This window comes from Pezoporus occidentalis, unplaced genomic scaffold (assembly GCF_034315485.1).
Source record: "Pezoporus occidentalis ecotype Australia unplaced genomic scaffold, CSIRO_AGI_Poc_V1 ctg54, whole genome shotgun sequence".
Lineage (NCBI taxonomy): Eukaryota > Metazoa > Chordata > Aves > Psittaciformes > Psittacidae > Pezoporus > Pezoporus occidentalis.
In genome coordinates this window covers 6,256,335-6,278,221 of record NW_026915877.1, presented here as the reverse complement: position 1 = coordinate 6,278,221, position 21,887 = coordinate 6,256,335, and the positions used below count along the sequence as shown (strand labels likewise).

Here is a 21,887-nt window from a genome sequence, read left to right as displayed (position 1 = left end):
CTCTTCTTGTACTTCAGTTTTAATTACAAATGGAGCTACACTCAGTAAGAGCAATGACGCTTCTGCTTGTAACTTAGAATAGTGAGCTACATCGCAAGCTGAAACCTGTTTTGCTGTGGCCATAGTACAGTGTCCAAGACTATGTATGTAATTGGGAATACTTCTGCAAAAAGCCTTCTATCATATGTCAGCTCTTTGGGAGTTATTTTTTTATAATTTTTTAAAGTAAAGCAAAGGCCCAAAGCTGTATTATACCTCAAGAAAAATGCTGCAACGCTCATGTTGGTAGCTGAAAGCACACACTAGCACCAGTGCCTTTTACGCTCAGGCCCTCTGGCAGGGACCTGGAAGACAAAAGCAATACTCCCATTTATGTTTGCAATATTTGTCATTTTTAAGTAGTGACATAGTGCTGTTGCCACTCATCATATAATAAATGGTTAAACCTCCCTCCCATAAATCCGAATGGTTACAGCAAAACACAAATCTTGTATTATCCTTTTAAAACAGTGTAGTGTACTGATTACCTCTGATCCAAATAGAGTATGTGGACTAGTTTTTTTATAGTGTATTTATTAAAGGCATGAGACTGGAATTTGCATCAAGTGATGCCTCTCATGATTTAATATATTCTGAACTTGATACTCTGCTACGAAACACTCACTTTTAGTACAAATAAATATTTATATACTAACTCTCACCTTGTGGATTTTTTTTTTCCAAGGGAAATCATAACCATGCAGTTTATCTGGGGCTGTGACCAGCTTGTAGTGGCAGGAGCCCCCCTTTCACATTCCAGCCTTGCATGCTCAGTGCCTCGGGTAGGGTAATGGCTGGATCAGCCAGCAGAGAAGCTGACTGGAATCCATTTCCTTTTGGAAACCTCATGTAATTTACCTTTTCCCTGTCTGGGCCATGTATTGTTGACGTCACATTTAACAAGAGTAAAAATTGGCATTGCCCTGCATTTCTGTGGTGTTTAACCAGAAATTAAACATCTTCTAGCTGCCAAAACCCTGAAGAAAAAGAGGATGATACTGCATCTCTTGGTCTTTTCCTAATAGACCTGCTGTAAATGGGCTGTGGGCCTGGAGGGTGCTGTTGCCCATGCTTCCCAGCTAGCAGAGAAACAAACAGAGATCTTGCAAGCACTGGCAGCTGCTGTTTGATGGGGATGGAGGTCCTTTGCCGCTGCCCTGTGCCTGCCCCTATGCAGGGTTGGATGGTGGCTGCAGGAGCTTGGGCTGTGCTCTGCTCACCCTGCTGGGCTCCCAGTACTCCACTCAACCAGTGTGGTCCTGCAGCACCCCAGGGTTCACCCTCTGTTGTCTGGCCAATGCATCCCTGGGTTTCCAAACAGTAGACAGGGAAAAGATGCCCTTGCCCAAGCCACTCTCAAAAAAAAAAAAAAGCAAGCTGTAATTTACAGAATGCAAACATGGACATACTGGTGAAGGTTACAGAAAACAGATCAACAAAAACACAGAGCAAACAACCAACATTATTTATTCACCTAAGACTACTCCAACGGTTTGTGTTTGTGCTGTAGTATTGAACAGGCAAGATTAGCTGCTTTACAGCCCAAGGACAATTTAGGTATGGTCTGTGCTGTACAGTCTACTGGTGACTGCTATGGATGAAGAGGTCATAAACAAATTACTTGCCTGCTAAGAATGCCTATGCCTCTTCCTGCAGAGGATTCAACCTTTAAACCCCAAGATAGACCTATTTCACACAAGACATTGCATTACAGCTCAGATCTCAGTACTGGCAGCTGGACTGGCCTCAGCCCACACCTGTGAAACAACACTCGGTTTGACAACTGGCCCTAGAGCCACAGGAGAGGGGTTAGGCATGTCCCTGCTCTAAGGAAAGTAACATGGACCACACCACTGGAGACATGGAATTAGAGCGGCCATGTTCCTGCATGGTAAACTATGCCACTCCCCCAGCCTTTCCAGCAAGGTGTAAGAATCATAGAACAGTCTGTGCTTTGCCAAGGACTCCCAAAATGACAGAAAAAGTAGGCAAGTACTGAAAAATCCCTGGAAAAGTGGAACTCACACTCCAGCTGCAATAACTCCTTGAGACTCTTCAGACCATCCCCTTCAGCCTGTGACAATGCATTACAGGCACAAAGCAAAGGCAAGATCCAGCCAGCATGTGAACAGCCAGGTTTTTGGAGAAACATGCAAAAGGAGATGAAAGCTCAGCTGGTGAGAGAGGATGCCCTCAGCACCTGCAAACAGTCATGGGTTTGTGCACTGTTTGACATTTAAACTCCCTTGAGGACACACTTTACACTCAATTAAAACCAATTAAGACAGCATTTTCTAGCTGCCTGCACTAGGTGCTTACCAAGTAGGAGCACCCCGAACAAAGGAAGGAGGCACAGGACCAATTACATTATTGCACCAGCTTGGAATTTCTCAGGTGTTAACAACTACTGAGAGGGCTGGGGGTAGTCCAGAGCCAGAGCAGGCACTGAGAACAGACTGAATAGCTGGAGAACTTCATCTGACACATGCATAATTTAAACCTTTTGAGAAACCAGCTTCCAGTAACACTATTTGCCCATTTAATTTTAAGGCTGGTTCTTGAACTCGGTCTCTCACAGAGCTAGCACTGGCTCACATCACTGCCTTATACCCTGTCACTAACTGAGTTGTGGGATTAGCATTCCATAGCTCACATCTCTTAGATTTCCATAGCCCAGTATTTCTGTGTGCCCAGTTTCCTACGTCCTTGTATTAAAGCAATATGCATTTACCAAAGACTTCTCTCCCCATATAAAAAAAAAACCAAAGCAATTACCAAATTATTTTTAACCCCACCATGTTCTGTACCCAACGAGACTAAATTGGGTCACACTGGGACCTACTGCACCTGGTGCCTTACACAACCAGTGTGCCAGAGAAAAGGACACAGTGAGAAAGCTGTGCTTAATGTAAATTGTCATCAGCACCTGATACTGCACCATGGCTGGCTCCAGCTGTTTTTATTTTACTTTGCAGTGCGTTTTTCGTTACGTCCTTACCATGCTTTCGATGCTTACCTTCCCTCAAACAGCTAGCAGAGCTCTGCTGCTAGCCTGGGGGTTTGAACAATTCTGATTATATATCTGTGTTGAATTAGTGCACAATTCATCATATTAGAAGAAAAATCAAGTTACTGAAAACCTAGTGACAATAACTGTAGCAAAACACTTTTGCCACTTACATTTCCAGCTCTTTGCCTTTATCACTACATAACATTACATGAATTTACTAAAACTGTTACCAGCAAGTACAGCAGAACATTGCTAAATCACATTTATAAACCTAAAACCCATTCTCTTGAGTTTTGTGAATCAGAGCATGTGACAGAGCAAAACACCACAAAATGTCCCCCCATGCCTCAGAGCTACATGTATGACACTTCATGGTACAATGCCACAGCGCAGCAGCGGGGCTTCCAGAGGAGATTAAAATAGCAGCAAGTCCTCGTTACAATGCATAATAGATCAGAAAGCCACAGTTTCAGAGAGCTTATAATATCTCGGACTTTATGAAAGACCAGTTAAGATTCTACTCTAATTACTCACATCAAGGGAAAAATAAAACCAGCATTCATTTAAAAAGCCTCAGAAAGCAGAATTCATATAAAATGAAAAGTATTCAAACATTTTTACAGAAGTTTACTATCTTTACTGAATGGCACCAGATTTCAAGTGGTCATGTGCAAGGAAAATCAGTAACATTTCAGATTTTGCCTGCAAGTTATTCTAGAAGCAGAATTCCTATCTTCATACTTGCTGCTAAAAGGAAGAAGTAAATGTGCACTGAGTATCGACAAATCTTTAATCTATACATCTTCTGATTCGATTTGATTCAGTAAGTAGAAAAGATCTCCCATACTCAAGTTATCTACAGATTATGTCTGTATAAAAAAAAAGGTGTGGATATATACATTTAATACATACACACACGCTCGTACATATATACACAAACTGGTAATAGATTGTTTGCCCTCCATGCTGGTGACCTGCCAAACCCATGCACCACATCAGAACCTGCTTTAAGGCTATACAGTGTATCAATTATGGGACAAGACACGGGCAAGTTGCTCTTGGTCTGGACTATAATTGTTCCACTTATGATATATTGTTACACTTCTAGTTGTGCATGACAAAATTTCAATAACTTAGAATTTGTTGTATAAAAACAATTCCAGAAACAGAACTCCCTTATTCAAGGAACATCCCTGCTCCCACCCCCTGACATTATTTTTGCTAACCAATTACAGAAGTCAACCTAAATCATATCAGAAACCGCAAACACGCTCTTTTGTCTTAATCTAAACTAACGTGCATTAAAACATTCTGCAGTGTGGCATCCTTGGATTTTCTCATCTTCTCAATTGCCCTGTGGAGATCCTGCTGCTGCACAGGCCGGATTTCATCTTCATCATGGCTTTAAAAGAAAGAGAGAAAGCAAAAAAGCAAGATAATGATTCAGGTGCTATGTAACAGCTATTCAAACAATGAGAAGTAATCACTGAAAATGGCAGCTCTGACATGGAGCCAGTATTACACTGAAAACATGCCCCTGTCCATGCATGTATTACCTCCAGGTATGGGAGACAATTATGTGGAGTTATGCACATGCAAGAGCATTACCAGCATTTAAGCCTGGTAATATAGCACAATAGTATCACTTGCTGGTTCATGCTACCTCAGGCTTGACACTTCAGGGCAAACACTCTTATTTTCATTGTCAAAATGAATAAAGGTTACTTACTTGGGGTGGGTTTTTTTTTTGCTGTATAGTGGCAATCTGTCAAGCAAGAGAGAACCTCCTGCTTTCTGTGAATCATAGCCAAGTTTTTCAAACCTCTCTAAATTTGCAATTCAAACCAGAAAATACAAACTGATAATTGGACAAGAGCATTCATAGCTGCTGCCAGGCTACCATAACAGGCAGAAAAAAAGACACATACGTCTCTTCTTCACAGGCAGAATTAACATATTCCCTGACACAGAGGAGTGCTGCATCCCGGCACATTTCTTTCAGATCACTTCCGGAGAAGCCATCGGTCTCTTTAGCAACTTCCAGAAGATCTACATGCCTGTCCACCTGTCAAAAAAAACAGAAGGTCAGAGCATGAAAACTCTGAAGTCATTTACGTTGTTCCAAGGACAAGAAAGTCACCTCCAGTCTTGACTTTGACAGCTAAAAGAAAATTATTTTGTTAACTTCTGCTCTGAATCCTCCAAGTAGTTCATTTCACTAAATGAAACTGATGCTTCATCTCATGAAACTCTGCAGCTGATTGATTAACAAAAACAGGCAACTGAAAGTGAAGCATCATAATGGTATATTCTGTTACTGACAAAGCTCTTGTATTGTTTTGGAAGCCCACTAGATGGCAAAAACTGGATCACAGGAATAATGACCCATTTTCACAAATGCCCACGCCAGTTTCCAGTTTCCTGCAATAACACTCCCTTTTTTGGTAAAGGGCTCAATCAGACCAGGCACACATCCTTGTATCTATAGGCAATGAACACTATCCAATGGGTCTCCTTTCACAGCCCCAGCCCATTTTTTACATTATTTGAAAGACTACAGTTTGTTTTCATACGCACATCTTTTGACCAGTAATACAAGAAGGCTGGACAAAGTTCCTGTCCCATTTATGTTTTCTTGCTGCCACCTTTTAGTGCAGAAAAAGAACTTCAAAAGCAGCTGTTCACTATCTCAGCAATTCAGTTGTCTGCTGACTTACTGAACAACTGCTACTTTATACAACCACGAAATGGGGAAACTGGAGGCAAAATAATGTGTCTAACCCCATGCACTGGATCAGACCAATCTCTTTTAAGCCAAGACCCTATATTTATTCAGTCTGTTTACAGAATCTTCAATAACAGCCTCTTCCAGCACATTTTCCAATGCATCAGTATTTCCTTTTCAAACAATTAAAGCCAAACCGGTCTAGTAAAAGGCTGAAATTATGGGATGCCTTCTTCTAAGAGCGAAACTATTCAGTGGTGATGAAGGCAAAGCCCCAGGTATAATCTTTGCTACCTCCAGCTACCCCTTCAACCCCTGCACTCCCCAGGATAACCCAAGAACATGCTAACATTCACTGAGCACCCTTCCAATTCTCCACCGCTCCTCCTGCTTTTCTTAAAGAACAAGGGTTACAGTGATACTGTCCTCTTGGCTCAGATCCTGAGCTTGTACTTGAACCCAGCTCCCTGACCTAGGACTCAGCATGCAGTGCTTTGGTTTGGGCCTTGAGTGAGACATCTGGCTCCCCAGGCATGGAAATAAAGGTAAAAGCAATAGCTGGCTTACACCAACGTGCCTCCTATGGACACTATGGCCCAGCTGTCTTGAAGTGCTTTGCTTTAAAGCATGATACTGCACACAAATACTTAAGCCAGTAACAGTTAGCTGCAGATTTGCAATGTATTTGCTCAGTGTGGGGCTGAAGGCCCTCAAGAATTGAATGGAACAGCACAGCTGGCTAAGAATAAATAGAAAATGGGCATGTTGTGTAGCAGGCATTAACAAGTGTTTCCCTTTGAGAGAGAAAGAAGAAACAGGACTTTAAGACAGTCAAGGAAAATGGAGGGCATGACTACAACTGTCATGTGAAGGACTGCAAGGAAGTTTGTCATCCTCATTTAAAATAAGCTGGGCTTGAGAGATCCAATTCTTCCTCATATGGGATAACCAATATAGGCCGATGGTTTTTTTTTTCCCTCCCCTGAAAAATGTATTTGTGTGGCTGTAATTCACTGCCAGGTGCTTGACATACCTTGCATTCTTTCAGGTCCATATTCAGGAACCAATTTAGGGTTTTGTTGAAGGCCTTAAGGCCAAGGTGCTCAGCTCCCAGGCCCAGCTGCCAAGGCAAAGGAGCCACAGAGTCCTCTTGTGTGTGAGGGCTGGGTGGCTGCAGGTAGTCAGGGAGCCTGTATAATGGTCTACTATTTGGCATACCTCCCTAACGGTTCTTGAATAGAAATTTGAGTCTGAAATCACCGTTTGCAAGGGACTCTTTAGTTTGTTTGCGATTTTCTGCAAATAGGTCAGCTCTTCCTCCACAATTCCTTTAGCATTTCGTAGCAGTTCTGTTCTTCTGTTTTCACATCTATGTCTAGTATTTTGCACAAAACCCCACCACATTCTAATCCTATACAAACAATCCAAAATGACTACTTGCAAAATAACCTCTCCAGCAGTATCTCAGCCATCTGCAATGATGCGCTGTAATTTTTAGGCTTCTCAAAAAATGTAAGTTGGTTTTACTAACAAATGATATTTATTAGGATATAGCTCAGCCAAGAGACACTTTGCAACATTAACTTCAAGACAGCTACTGCTGCAGACTAAATTCAGCGGTAACCTCCAGTAACGCAGGTCCCATATCCTGCCAACAGACACCACCAGATGCGCTCACACCTACCCCTTCCTCTCATCTTGGAATATAGATGGCAACATGAACACCATACAATATTAGTAACAACAACCATAGTAGTTTTCCTCTAAAGGAAATATGAAGTATGGATCAAAGTGAAAAAAGCAGCACTGTCAAAAAATATCAATCCTCCTTTCTTGACTTTAGCCAATAGTTAAACATAGTTAGAAATATTCAGTATCTCTTCTCCCTGCCTCATGACATCTTGAAATTTCTTTCACTGATCAAAGTGATTTCCAAACATGATTCACCTTCAGCATCTTTGAGAGATAAACATATTATCTTGCTATGTAACATGAAAATGGAGACAGAGAAATTAAGTCTTCTTCGTCAGAGCTGGTTAATCACCACAAATCAAAGACTGCTTCTCTGACTGAGGCTAATGCTTAAACCAGTAGGCAACCTTACTGCTTTAATTTAACACCACACCTAAAACCACAAAAGATTCATAGGTTCTAATCAGAAATACTCTGGTAGATAATATCTAACTTACCCCAAAATAGCCAAATACAAAACAAAAGAGCTTGCACTCATGACAACAGTAATAAAGCAAATTAACCTTTAAAAGAAGTCTACTTACATTTTCATTCTTTAAAATTAACTTCAAGATTGCTTCTCGTTGTTTCAGAGCCTTAAACAAAAGAGACTAACATTACTAGAGTACAAAAATAAACGTGTAACATCCATGTCAATTTTGCACCATGTGGGCTTTCCATCACAGTTCAGTGACACAAGCTGATCTCTCAAACAGGAGATGCAATACACACTAAGGAAACCTATCTAATGGCAAATCACTCAGCAAAATGAGATCTAAGGTACTCTGACTCCAGGAGCACATGAAACTAAACGTTTGAGCATGTACATTTACGCTAACTACAGGGAAAGCAAAATGCACTAACATTTAGTCTTACTTTGCCCTAAGTGAAAGCAGCTGTCTCCAAAAGATTTCATACCATCCTTAATGGAATGCAGACTCCATTTTCAGGCTGAATGTGAGGAAAAAATTATTTACAATGAGGGTGGTAAAATACTGGCACAGGCTGCCCAGAGAGGTGGTAGCTGTGCCATCCCTGGAGACATTCAAGGCCAGGCTGGATGTGGTTCTGGGCAACCTGATATAGCTGAAGATGTCCCTACCCACTGCAGGGGGGTTGGACTGGATGACCTTTGAAGGTCCTTTCCAACCGAAACTGTTCTATGATTCTATGACTCTCTAGACCTAGTGAACACTTTCAATACTTTGCTAAGTCAAATGAAGAGGACAAACTGTTCCACTTTGATAAAAATAATAAATACAGATAATGCTTGGGAAAATTTAAGCAATATAAACACATACTGTAATGAGGTTATGAGGTTACTGAAAGAAACAGCTAAGTCCCAAGTATATCCTTGCTAGCAACAGGCAGCGAAGAGACTGGGTTTTGTGTTTCCCCAAACCACACTTGTCTTAAATTCACTCACATTGTTAAAAAAGGGGAAAAAACTACACCATAACTACTTTAGCAGCTGAACAGTTGATATTCTACCTCAAAAAATACTTCTTCTATTTCCCTCTGCCTTGCAGGTAACTTCTTACGAGTAGTTCTGGGCCTTTTCATCTCAACCTTAGTTATAAGATCTGCAAGGCTTTAGGCTACTCTGCAGCGATACTACTTTTGCACACTTCAAATTCACAGCATATAAATTATCTTGGCCCTCAATAAAACAGTTGTAACCAATCTTAGTTGCATCACAAATTACCATAGACAAGAACAAGAGACAAACAGTACGTTCATAATATGGCTGTAGTGGGGTACAGAAAATTACATGCCTGTGCCCTACATTATACTTCCTGTTTAAATTCTAATCCTGGGAGAGGGAGCCAACCCCTGTAGCATCCTGAAGCACTGTTAACTGCAGATAAGTCATCCTGCTAACAACAGTGCTTGACAGAAAGACATGACACAGTACTAAAACATACATTCTTGTCCTTTACTAATTCAAGGAAAACTTGAAGATGAGTAAGGCATATGAAACCCTATGAGCAGCCACCACAGAGAATGAGTTACAAGACTATAAATGCTTTGTTTCAGAAAGTATCTGCCCACAAGGAGTGAAAGCCAGTTCAAACAAGATGGAATTGGCAACATGACTACTTTCTTGCACAATCAGTAAGAGTTTTACTCCTCCAATTTTGTCTCTTTCTCCAAAAAATGAATAATGAAGGTTATTTCTGTAGCCAGAAGGGAATACCGACAAAGATGACTGAGCTTTTTATAACACTGATACAAAAATGTCTTGTGATATTGCTAAGTGTTGGAAGGAGATTAAAATTCCTTGAAAAGGATGGCAATAGCAGAATTGACAGTAAGGGTAACCTTGTGATGGCTGGCCTAACTGATAGCTTACTTAATCACTACCTATTTGGCATAATTCATAAGCACAATTAAACCAGTTTTCCAGATTGCCTGACTGGAAAGGCTTCCATGGGATGAAGACTTTGATATGCGGAATTTGTTTCCTTTTCTCTTCTCCAGAACTAAGTATTGTATATCCAGAAGGTATAAATAGGAGTTAACATGTACCTCCTCCTTCATGACACTATCTGGCCTGGGTGCCACTCACCCCCAGAAACAATTGTGCGCAGTCACTTCTGTGCTTTTCAAATTAAAACTAAGCTCTTCCCCAAGTGCAGCACCTAAGCCACTCCATTCTTACAGATGAAGAAAATGGGTGGGAAGCTCTTAAAAGTACATGGCATTGCTTCAGATAAAACCCCTAAATAATCAAGAGTTCTGTGAGAAACCTCACCTTTAAAAAGACAAGTTATATATATGCTTCTAAAAAACTAAAACCAGATCAAAAGAATACAGTATTTCCTCGAAAGAGAAAAAAACCCCAACCAAACAAAAGCAAACAAAACCAACCCCAAAACCCCAGCAACAAAAAAATACCGAACAAAAAACACCAAGGAAAGAAACAAAACCCACCACCACCAAGATCAACAACAAAACCTAGGACTTCTTCCTGTAGCTCAGCCACTAGGCACACTGTTCAGGCAAACACGGCATGACTTACAGGTTGGTTGATGTGAAACCGGGTCGGCATTCTTCTCATGATTGCAGAGTCAAGATCCTGAGGACGGTTGGTGGCTCCCATCACTATTACCTGTACACACCAACAGGAAAAAAATAGTCAGCCTGAAACCAGCTTTTGAAAACATTGCCATACTGGAGTTTCAAAACCAAACGTGTGACTCTTCCACACTTTATCAAGAACATCAACATTTAAAGAAGTTACATAAGGTTTCTTGGTACAGATTTCAGCAACTGGATTAAACAGTCAGCTTGAGAGAACATTGGTACCACAGCGTATCATCTGGGTGGAGATTTTTACATTAATCTGAATCCTTCCGAGACCAATTTGAAAGTTCAAACTCTAAGCAATAACCCAAAACATCTGCTTGTAAGTCTTGGCAATGACTCTAGTTCCTGTGGGTCTGGAAGGAACTTGAAAGGAGATGCTCTGATAAGGTTTAAAAAATGTGGCATTTTTGTGCTGTGCTGAAAAAAAGAGAGGCAATCAGTTCACCAGGACAACCAACCTGGCAGCTTTCACATGCACTAAAATGTTGTGGGTTTTTTTTAATGCTTTAAAAAGAAAGAAAAGGCCACAGAAGTGAGTAAGAGCCTATATGCAATGACATGCTATTAACAGCAGCGTATTAGATATGTACAAGCTAAGTTCAACACAAAGAAAGTATTTACTTGACTGTATTCCAGTTATTAGTTTAAGAACAAATTTACTTCCTATTCACATCAGCCTTGTTTTTTCATTTGCTATTCTAAGTTATGTACAATGTAAATACCCAGTCACAAAAGTGAAAAATGTCAGGGAAATTAATCTCCCATCAGTACAGTTTCTTGACGTGCCTCTTTTCTCTAGGGCCACTATTTGGCAGGCAGCCCTGGCAGCTCCAGCAGCCCCTGGCCAAGGTGGGTCCCGGAGCAGAGTCACCCTGCCACCTAGAGGCTTAATTATACAGTGGCAAATTGCTACACACAGAGAAAGCCAAAAGGCTTTTTGCCAGGGCTCCAGAAATCTGAATCTTCTAGAAAGCATTACACATGCAAGCGCTTTGTGCTTGCTCGCATGCGATACACAAGCTCAGCTAACGGCTGAGCTGCCTCTTACAAAGGTGTCACTGTATGAAGCACCTATACTGTGCTCCCCTGGGGTCTGCATCAAGGCCCAAAGTGTTGCTCCCTCTGTGCTAGCACAGCTGAATAGCCTTCCCAAAAACAGCTTTGTATGCAGCTTCTGCAGATGTGAAATGCGGCTGTACAGGGCTGCCAGATGAACTGTCCCTTCAAACAGCACAGCTCTGTTTTCCAGGCACTGTGCCCCAAGTTTCTGTCAGACTGGAGACTGTATCCTTATACAACCATAACACCATGTTTCAGTATTTAAAGACTGGCTACAAAGAAGATGGAGACTCCTTTTACAAGGAGTCACAAGGCAAAGACAAGGGGTAATGGGTACAGGTAACTCCTGAGGAGATTCCAACTGGACACAAGGAAAATTTTTTGCAATGAGAACAACCAGCCACTGAAATTATTTCCCTACAGAAGTGGTGGACTCCTCAATGTTTGACACTTTGAAAATTCAGCTGGAGAGGTTCCTGGGTCATTTAGTCTAGATAGAAAAGGTTGGACTGGATGATCTTTGTGGTCCCTTCCAACCTAGTATTTTATGATTCTAGAATATCCTAGGCAGGTTTAGTCCAAAGCTGAACACACTTTTCAGGTGAAATCAACGGAGGAACAAAGTAACATCCATGACAACAATTACTTACAATTTGGTCCTAGCATTTGGAAATTTGTTACCATGCCAAATGCCAAATTTAATCCTTATTCAAAAGAAATTTGTTTGGCAAGAATCAGACAAGCAACCCAAAGCTCCCAAGTAAACATTTGTAATCAACCAAAGAACCCAGCAAGCTGGCTGTCAAACTCTGAGACAATGCAAATGTCAAAACTATCACTTAGAGAACACTTCCTGAATTGCAATGACATCACAGTAAGGAGCCTGGAATACGGTATTGAAACAAAACATCCTGCTGAAAAAATCGCCAGAAATCAATCTGAGCCAATGCCTGCAGGGTCACCAGCCAACTGTTCGTACTGCATTTCACTTGGTGGCTCCCTACCCTGCAGAGGCATACAAGTGAAAGGACAAGAGTGACTTGTTCAGGCTCTGCATGCTGAACTTCAGAGATGGTAAGACCACATATTAGTCTTACTGCAAAGAATGAACAATGTGACCTGATCCAAAATGTTCTCAGTATATTGAGGGAAAAGATAATACAAACACTGTGCTAACCAGATCATGCTAACTTCCAGTTAGGTGTTCATACCATAGGCTTCTTAATACTAGTAAGCAAACACTTCACTTGAAAGCTCCTTAGCATATACGTTCACTGTGTTCTAATCATTTTTTTTTTTTTAAATCAACTCAAAAGAATCTTTAGTACAGCCTTCAGAGAGAAGGAAAAGCAGATTTTACAAAGAACTAATGGACGTCAGAGCATCAGAACCCATGCACCAAGAAACAGATTACAAGGGCTGAAAATTTTAAAACTGAAGAATAAATATCCTTTCTAAAGGCCTTAGAAAGACTGTTCCAGGTGACAGTTCAGAAACATACCAAGCAAGTTTTCATCTATGCAACATTTACGTAATTTTATTTCATAAATGTTTTTTGTTTATTTGTTTTATCAATAACAACAGCTTTTGTGATTTTTTTCCTTTCCAAAGCACAATACTTCTGTTCAGATCATGGGAGGAAGCATACAGGGACAAGAAGATGGAAGCATAGCTCCATTTAACAGAATTTGTCTTTTGATAAGCTCAACTTCTTTACCCTTTCAGGTTACCTTCAGAGCCTAGTGCTTGTCTAATGCTTTTAATGGTTTGGTTTTGGAAACAAACCTGCAACTCGGATGAATACTCAGATCTTTCAATACCTTTCCTGAAATCAAAGATTAACTTCACCTGAAGAAAATATTGTTGACAAAATGTTCTTCATAACAGTTTAAAGTTTTAGCGGGTCCCAATTTGGCAGCTCAAACCATACAGGTTTTATATTATTGAGACTTAAGACACTTTCAAAAATAACGCCTCTTAATTAAAACCAAAATACCTACAAAACCAGTCTTCTAAATAAAAAAAACGATCTAGTAATATAACTCACCTCATTCCCATAATATACTGGTAATCACTAACACTATCAGGTAAAGAAACTCTTTTGGCAATTATTACTACATGCAATCTGCTATTCTTCCCAAATGGTTCAATGCACAATGTCCGAGAGGGAAGAATCTCATTACTTTTCTTGTTATCCTTTGTACTTACTTGGCAGTTATAATCTGTGTCCAGTCCATCCCACAGACTCATGAACTGAGCTTTCATCATAGCTGTAGCTTCATGGTCAGAACTCGATCGACTTCGCAAGAAGGAATCTGTATTAAATGATTCGGTAAAACTGTTTATTTTCAATCCTGCCATAGAAACTGCTTTTTCAATCTTACTGCAGGATTTTCAGTCCTGCCACAGAAACTGTTCCATTTCTCATGCAGACTTGTGCTATTCTCCATCTTGTAAATATTTCTAATAAACATTGTCAACAAATGACAAACACTTCTTACAATAAAAAATAGGAAAGCAGAATCTCACCACATTTTTAAGCACATCTTTAAATTACATTACGTAAGTATGTACCTATCTATCATATGAGATTGTCCCAAAGCTTGTTTTCCAAATTTTCCTTTTCCTTAATTCATGAAAGTGTAACTTCCACCTTCATGCAGAGATGGAAGCAGAGTCTGGCCAGCTAGAAGACACCAAAGCATGGGAGAACAGCAAGCTGCAGGACTGATGTCAAGCAGGCTACACGCTTTGTTATGCGGAGCTTTAATTCTGCTAATAGTTGCCTAAATAATTCCCAACAGCTAGAAAAACACCAAGTTTTCCACACCTATACAAAAATATAAAAAGCATCTTAAGTACATAGCCCTTCCATAAACCTGAACTATGGAAAGGGTAAAACCTTTATCAGGCTCTATTTCTGCAAACTGTACAACTTATTCTAAGAAGCGACAGTGCTACAAAACAACAAGCAATTTTAACTAAGTTCACATGGACTTAAACACTCATGTGACAGGTCCAAATGCACTGAACTGGCAGCTTTGATGTCTTCCTAGCTGAACTTCCCCTCCTACTTCTTCAGCCTTATTACACTATTATTCCTGAGCTCTCCTAAACCTCTATCTTATTTTCCATTATGTGCCCTCATGACAGAAGCGTTGAAGTGTATTTGGTGATGGGCTTCTTGAATAAGTAGTTCCCTTGACAAATGAAAAGCTTTCCTCATCAGCCACCTTAGCCCAACCAAAAATAAGCAGCAACTTGTTCTACTTGCAATTTTCCTCCACTAACAAGAAGAAATATGTTGTTTTTCCCTCATTTGCCACCATTACTTTACAATACCCTTTATATTATTAAACCTTGTTGCATTATTACTCTTTAAGGAAAAGATGGCCGTAGATCAATATGCTCATCAACCTGAACCCGTAGTTTAATGTCACTCTGCTACAGTTACTTACAGAAGAAAGAAAGATTTTTACCTATTTCGTCAATAAAAATGATGGATGGCTGAAGCTTTATAGCAAGGGAGAAGACAGCAGCAGCCAGTTTTTGAGACTCTCCATACCATTTGTCTGTCAGTGTTGAAGGCTGGAGATTAATAAATCGACAACCTGCTTCTTTTGCTGTAGCTTTGGCGATCAGTGTTTTGCCACAGCCAGGAGGGCCATAGAGAAGTACTCCTGAAAAAGCAACAGTATTAATGCTCTCTGGTTACTGTACAGAAAACATGCTTTGGTATGGCAGACCTGATAGTGTCCAGGCTTGCATTTTATCCAAGTGTTAAAAGATAAGAAACCAAGTTACGCAGTGTTCCATCACATACAGTTATTTAAAGACATTCGTATTATAAAATTAAAGTTAAGAATATCTAAAAACAGATATGGTGAAACTGAAAGGAGTTACCTATCTGAAAGATGACAGTTTTATTACTGTGACTGTAAAGGTCACATTAACAGCCACTGCTTATAGCCAGCTTCAGCCTGGCTACTAAACTTAGCACAGAGCAGGGAGGGGAGAAAAACAGATTACCCTCAATTAAATGACATCTCGTATTTTTTAAACTTGTCATAGTGAAAGAATCCACAGTAGTGTTTTTCTAATATAGCTGTAAAGAAAACGATTTTAAAGACAAAAAATAATTAAGCCTAACAGGCCTGAAACACAGAGAATTACTAGGTTTTTTTTTTTCTGTTTATGTGACTGATGACTACAGATTACTCTGAAGCAATGACTTCCCATTAAGACACAGGGCAAGCCACTGAGAGAACCGGGCAACCTGCCCTGTACGGAAAGTCTCCTTTAAAAAGATAAATAAAAACTAATTTTTTCCTTCAGCTTATTAGATCATGACATGAAAGTAATTTTCCAGACAGTTTCAATTTGTGACATAAGCAGAAAGTAGCCTGGAAAAACTAAACCAGTTATAAAACTGCTTCATTTTCCATCACTTAGGACAAAAAACTATGATGGTCATAGATACAGGCAGTAATTCATAGTTTTCAGAAAATTTTCAGAAGACAATATTCCAGGCATTAAAGCAGTAAATACAAACTTTGCCATTTTGTCCAACATTTCATGTTCAAATTCTGCTTGTTTGCAGTCACATAGAGCAAATATGGCTGTAAGCATTCCAGCAGAGTGAATCCAACTTCTATTTTACTGTTGGAAAGATAATTTGTCACCCACCAGTTTCCTTACTACCTCAATACTGTGCAACTCAACCCCAAAGAAAAATCAAGGCATATCCAGAATAAAAATGGGATCTCTGTCTTTTTGAATGACTGGAATTTCTACGGCCAGAAGAGAGAGATGTCTGCAAGATTAGCTTATAGTGATGTCTAATGTTTGTGACTTAGGACTTTATGACACCACAGAAATATTAACCAAGTGTACAGCTGTACAGAGTTATAGCTCACCTCCAAAAGGACAAGATGGGGTATAAGAAAAATATCAATAATTTAGGCAGTTGAAAATGCAGGCTACATAGATTAGTGCACCAAAAAGTAACATAAAAAACTGAAAAGCAATCATCCCTTCATTATTAAAATGAAACTTACACACTAGAACTTGATTTCATGGCAAGAGAAGAGGAAGAACTTGTGTGTTTTCCCTTGGCATCAGTCATAATGATTGCACTTTGGACTGGCAACCCACTTCCTCCCACCTTTCTCGATTAACTTTTTTTTTTTTTTTTTTTTTTACAACACCAAAAACACCAACATACAGATCCATAGCATTTCTTTCCTACCTTTTGGTGGCTGTAAGAGCCTGGAATTCTCAAACAAATATTTCTTCTTGATGGGCAAAATAACAGTGTCTTTCAAATCTGTAATAACATCATCTAAGCCAGCAATGTCACTCCAGGTTACCTAATACAGAAAAAGTTTTAGAAATGGTCATCATAGTCCCTGCCAACAAAAAAAAAAACAACCCACAAGCTTAAAAGTAGTACAAGGCCTCAGAAATAAAAAAGACAAGTGATTAAAAACCCTTCTGTTCTTAATCATGCAATTTTAATTCTAAATTAGAGAAATTTTCTGTGCATTTCCAAAAATACATATGTGACAAATCATGTAATCCAAAGTCAGAATCAGTGTCTTCCCTGACTGAAGTGTGCTCAGCAGAGTAACGGCAAAAACAATTTCTTACATGCATGCTAAGTGGGTCTACGAGATGTGCAGCAATACTCATTTCGTATTCACTAAGCTTGACATTTTTCACTCCAATTTGCTTCATTAGTTTTTCAGCCTGGGGGAAATAAAAAACCAAGAAAGAGAAAGAAATTGAGCTGCTATTTGAAGTCTGAAAAGCTTTTCTGGAAGTCACATCTAAAAAGAGGTTAAATCTTTCAGAAGCAGAAGGTTCTGCTATTTTATATTGCCTTGTCACTTGAGTGAAACTAAGTCATAAGTCTCAGTTCTCATCAAATAAGTGTCACACCAGCCCTCCCACTTCCAAGCCTGAAAAGCAACTAAAATAAACATTAAGACATGGAGTTTGCTGTTCAGAACACAGGTAACCTTAGTACAAAATAATTTCCATAATCTCTCACTCCAGGAGTTTCCAAAGCTGACCCAGGCATGTTACACTTAAAAAAATCCCCATAGCCTTTACAAACTTTGTAAGGGATTCAGAAGAAAAGCTTGAAACTTCTTATTAAATAGAACTCTGGAGTTCTTTCACATGTGTATCTTCATTCAGAACTCTGCAAATAACACACACACATTTTAATGGAAGATACACATGTTATTATGAAAAGCATGGCCCCCAACCTCCATGGCATTGTATCAGGGAGAGATTAGTGGGTTTTTAAGAAAAAGAAAATTCACAGAAGCCAGTATTTTTTTTTTTTAAATATATAGTCAATGATTTCTTTTTCCCAGTTTTAAAGGAAAAGTAATTTGTTGTGTCAACATGCTTTCACAATTCAGTTTCTCTTTATACTCTAAGTTGCGGTTAAGCTTGACATGCTTTTGGGATATTTGCAACCTCTTATATAATAACTGGCACTAGCACAGATTGTGAAGTAGGCCTAATTTTTTAACTCATGTTTTCATTAAAAAAGAAAAAAAACACCCTAAACAGAATTAGGTTGCTCAAAACTGCTGCTTGAATCTATGAAATCTGTGTCAGCCAGAAAACAAAAACCAGTTGCCACACTTCATTCAATACTTTCCAAACGAAACATTTAACTTTTGGCTCTGCACCTAAATCTTTTTCCAGAGCATTAAACCCCATAAATCATTCTAGCTCAATGTAAGAAATTAGACTTTTCACTTCTTCCCTTTCCAGAGCATTTTGACTGCTACTGGAGGTGGGGGCAGAGAAGAAGGAGAGGGCTAAAGTGCAAGCTATACTTAAAAAGGCATTTGGATAGCAGTGTTCCTCTTTGTCATGAGTAACTACAGTCCTTGCCTTTGCCATTAAGTTGCCAAAAAGCAGCAGAGAACCAAGTTATTTCTGCTCAAGGTTTTAAAAAGCAACCAAGACTGATGAGAGCATTATTTAACTCAACTGCTGCTTAGCAAAGTTGCCAGAAGCAGAAACAACTCTGGGACCACACACTTGCAGATAATTAAGAGACAACATCATACTCCAGTTCAACAGTTTTTCCACCATCTCAAGTTAGAAAATTTGTCATGAAATGTAAGTACTGAAAACACTACAGCCTAGGTGCTGAGGTTTACTAGGATAATTCCAGACTTTGATTATTTTGCTAGTTATTTCAGTTTGCACATTTCTCTGTATGAATGGTTATGAACAAGACAACATTTCACAGAAATATTTATGAATAAAATCCTACCTGTTTCTGAGCTTCTACTTTTTGCTTTCTGGTTGGATCAATGGCATCAACCATCCACTTAATGGTAAAATACGTTACAGCACCAAAAATGGTTAAACGAAAAATTAATCCAACCACTTCATTCCGGCTCAGGGGACGTGAAAATGCTTCAGCATGGACCATTTTGCTTCTCAACACTAAATGTAAAAAAGTGCAGGGAGGGACAGAAAGAAAGAAAATTTAAAGCTAAACACCATTCTATAAAAACTTTCCCCCACACACGGAGTGGGCATAGTTATAATGAAGTATCTTAACAGTAGCACCATCCCAACATACAAAACTGCTTAAGACTAAAGCACAGAGTTCTGAGTATAATGATGGTTTCATTTCCAGTTTCAGTAAGCAGAGAAGAATTCAGAGGCAGCAACAATCTGAGGCCTTACTTCCCGACTGACTGTACGCAAAAAGGTTCTTTTTACACTCTTTCTTCAAGAAATCTGCTTTTCTTTCAGCTTTACAAAACCCTGATAAACTAATAAAGATTATATCAGTGCCAAGTTTACATTCCCATTAAGACTGACATTTTGTGACTGTTATTGACCCAAGAATGCTAAGTCATGGAGACAAAGATAACTGCATTATTTAAACAGGGAGTTCTTTCCCCTAAGAAGTTTAAAGGAAAGGCACCCAATGGCCAGATTAAGAAGTGACCAACAACTTGTATTTAAATAAAATAAGGTTAAGAGCTGAAGTCTGCTGCACCTAGCAGAATATATTTTGAGTTGTTAATACTCCTGGAAAACTGAAAATGTTGGATGTGGCACACAGCTACCAAGGAAAAAGGCTGGCTGCTGTAAGAGACAAACCCAGAAAGTATAGCACCTTCAAGTTACAGAAGCATGCTGTAAAGAGGAAAAAAACTCTTCCTGAAACACTGAAAAATTACTTATAAAATTGAGGTCCTCTCTCCTCAATCCACTCTCTCCTCAGCTGGTGGGGCTTCCACTTGAGAATCCCCAAAGCTCCCCTTGTTCACCGCCCTATTTTCCTGCTGCAAGGGCAAAATCAGCGGCAACTCCTCTGGCAGCTTCTAATGCTCCTTGGCTCATCTCCAAACTAAGCTGTCAGCCAGGGAAAAGCTAGACTACCTACAGCCAAGATATCCTTGAATTCCCCTCACTTGGCTAGCGGTTGCTTTATGTCGACCCTGTATTCAACTCAAGGCAATGCCATACCATAGATTCAGTTTACAAGGACTGGGCAGACGGGAGAAGCATTGCAACACAAAGACAAAAATATTCCAGTGCAGATCACTAAAAAACAGTTTCATTTTTTTAAACTATTCATTCTCTGTTAGGAGACTGAAAAAAAAATCAAGACTGTTGCTGTGCATACTTGCTTGGAAATCAAATAAAATTTGCCTGCTTAGGCATCTAAGCAAGCAATACTGAACTAGCATATTCTGCATGTTCTCTTAAGTCTGATTTACTAAAATAAAAGGGCTATATATATTCAATGAACGAGAAAAAAAAAACAAACAAAAAAGCCCCAAGCCCAAAGATAAAACAACCCACTTCTTATGCAATCCTTGCCCTGAATACACCTTGTAAGAGAAAGCTTTAACAGGAGGGAAATTTCAGCATAAACGAAGTTCTGCTTATCCCGCATGAATTTCAGCATTTACTTTCTACACAAATTGCTGGGATAACGAGAAGGTCAGTTAATTGCACATCAAACTCTAGGTCCGTAAGGCTGCCACCGCCTTTTCCTTTAGCTCGCTATCTGCATGCCAACGTTTCAAATACAAAAAAAAGAAACCAAAAGGGGAAGCGCTGCTGGTTTCTGTTCTGCTCCCACAACACGGCGAGGGGAAAACTTCAGTCCCTTGTAGGAAACCCCTGCTTCTCCCCCAGGCCCTCAGGCGAGGGCGACCGCTTCCCTTTCCAGGGCTCGGCTTTACCGCCACGCAGCACACCGACCGGCGGAGCAGCTCAGGAAAGGGGCCGGTTCCCGGCCAGGCCACCAAGACCGACCGCCTCACCGCCGGGGCCGAAGCTGACAGGACGGACGGGGCAGCGCCGCCCCGCCTGGCCTCCCGGCCCGTCCGGTGGGCCTGAGCGAGAGCAGAAGCAGGCCTCGAGAAGTCTCAAGCCCTGCCGAGGACGCGGTGGCGGCCGTCCGGGGCCCTGCCATGCGGCGTGGCGCGGAGAGGCGAAGGCGGCACCGGTGGAGAGCCGGGCCAGACCTGCCGCCTGTGACCTTCCCGCCGCCCGACAGATGCCGGCACGGCGGCGGGAAGCGGCGGCGGGTCGCTCTCCCGCTGGGTCACTCACCCCTCGGGCTGGCCTCTCAGACACGCAGCCAGCGGGTCGTGGCGCGGCGGCAGCCGCACGGACGGACGAAGGCAACGGCGGTAACAGCACGGGGCCTGCCTCAGCGGCGGCGCGTCCCTCGCTTCTCCCCTCCGGTCGACTCCCGCCGCCCCGCACGAAGGTTCCGCCCGCCGACATAGCATAGCATAGCCCAGCCCAGCCCGGCCTTGCCCAGCCTAGTTCAGCTCAGCCCCCGGCTCTCCAGGCCGCTCTCCGCCGGCAGAGGGCCTGGCCCTGCAGGGGTTCAAGCATGCCCCGTCACCTGCCTCCTGATAACCACGCTCCTCGCAGAAGCGGCGACGTAGAATAATAGCTCAAGTTTGGAAAATGCATTACTTGGCAGATTTGGGATGCTACAGGGATCTGCCAGAATGAAATCATCAAAATCTAAGAATTAATCTTATTTCACCACACTAAGAGATATGAGGGGATAGTTTCCCTATTTCAACTTTTAATGAAAACAGTAATTTCACTCTCTCTATATAGGAACAGAAAAATGTCTAGGAAAAGGTCAAAATAAGGAGATCTCTGTAATAACTATAATTAATCCAAGGTTTTAGCAACTTGTCTTCAACCCTT

General features: G+C 40.7%; 1 protein-coding gene across 1 annotated transcript; it reads right to left on the bottom strand.

The window, feature by feature from the left end:
* Positions 1-2,969: 2,969 nt before the first annotated feature.
* On the bottom strand, positions 2,970-21,397 carry ATAD1 (ATPase family AAA domain containing 1). Its single transcript, XM_062637902.1, has 10 exons — positions 21,270-21,397; positions 18,958-19,133; positions 17,304-17,402; positions 16,903-17,023; positions 15,134-15,334; positions 13,863-13,969; positions 10,528-10,617; positions 8,051-8,101; positions 4,978-5,114; positions 2,970-4,451 (listed from the first exon to the last, which is right to left on the bottom strand). Exons 2-10 carry the CDS (start codon positions 19,117-19,119, stop codon positions 4,331-4,333), a joined length of 1,089 nt encoding a protein of 362 aa, XP_062493886.1. The 5' UTR covers positions 19,120-19,133; positions 21,270-21,397; the 3' UTR covers positions 2,970-4,330.
* Between the last annotated feature and the right edge of the window lie 490 nt (positions 21,398-21,887).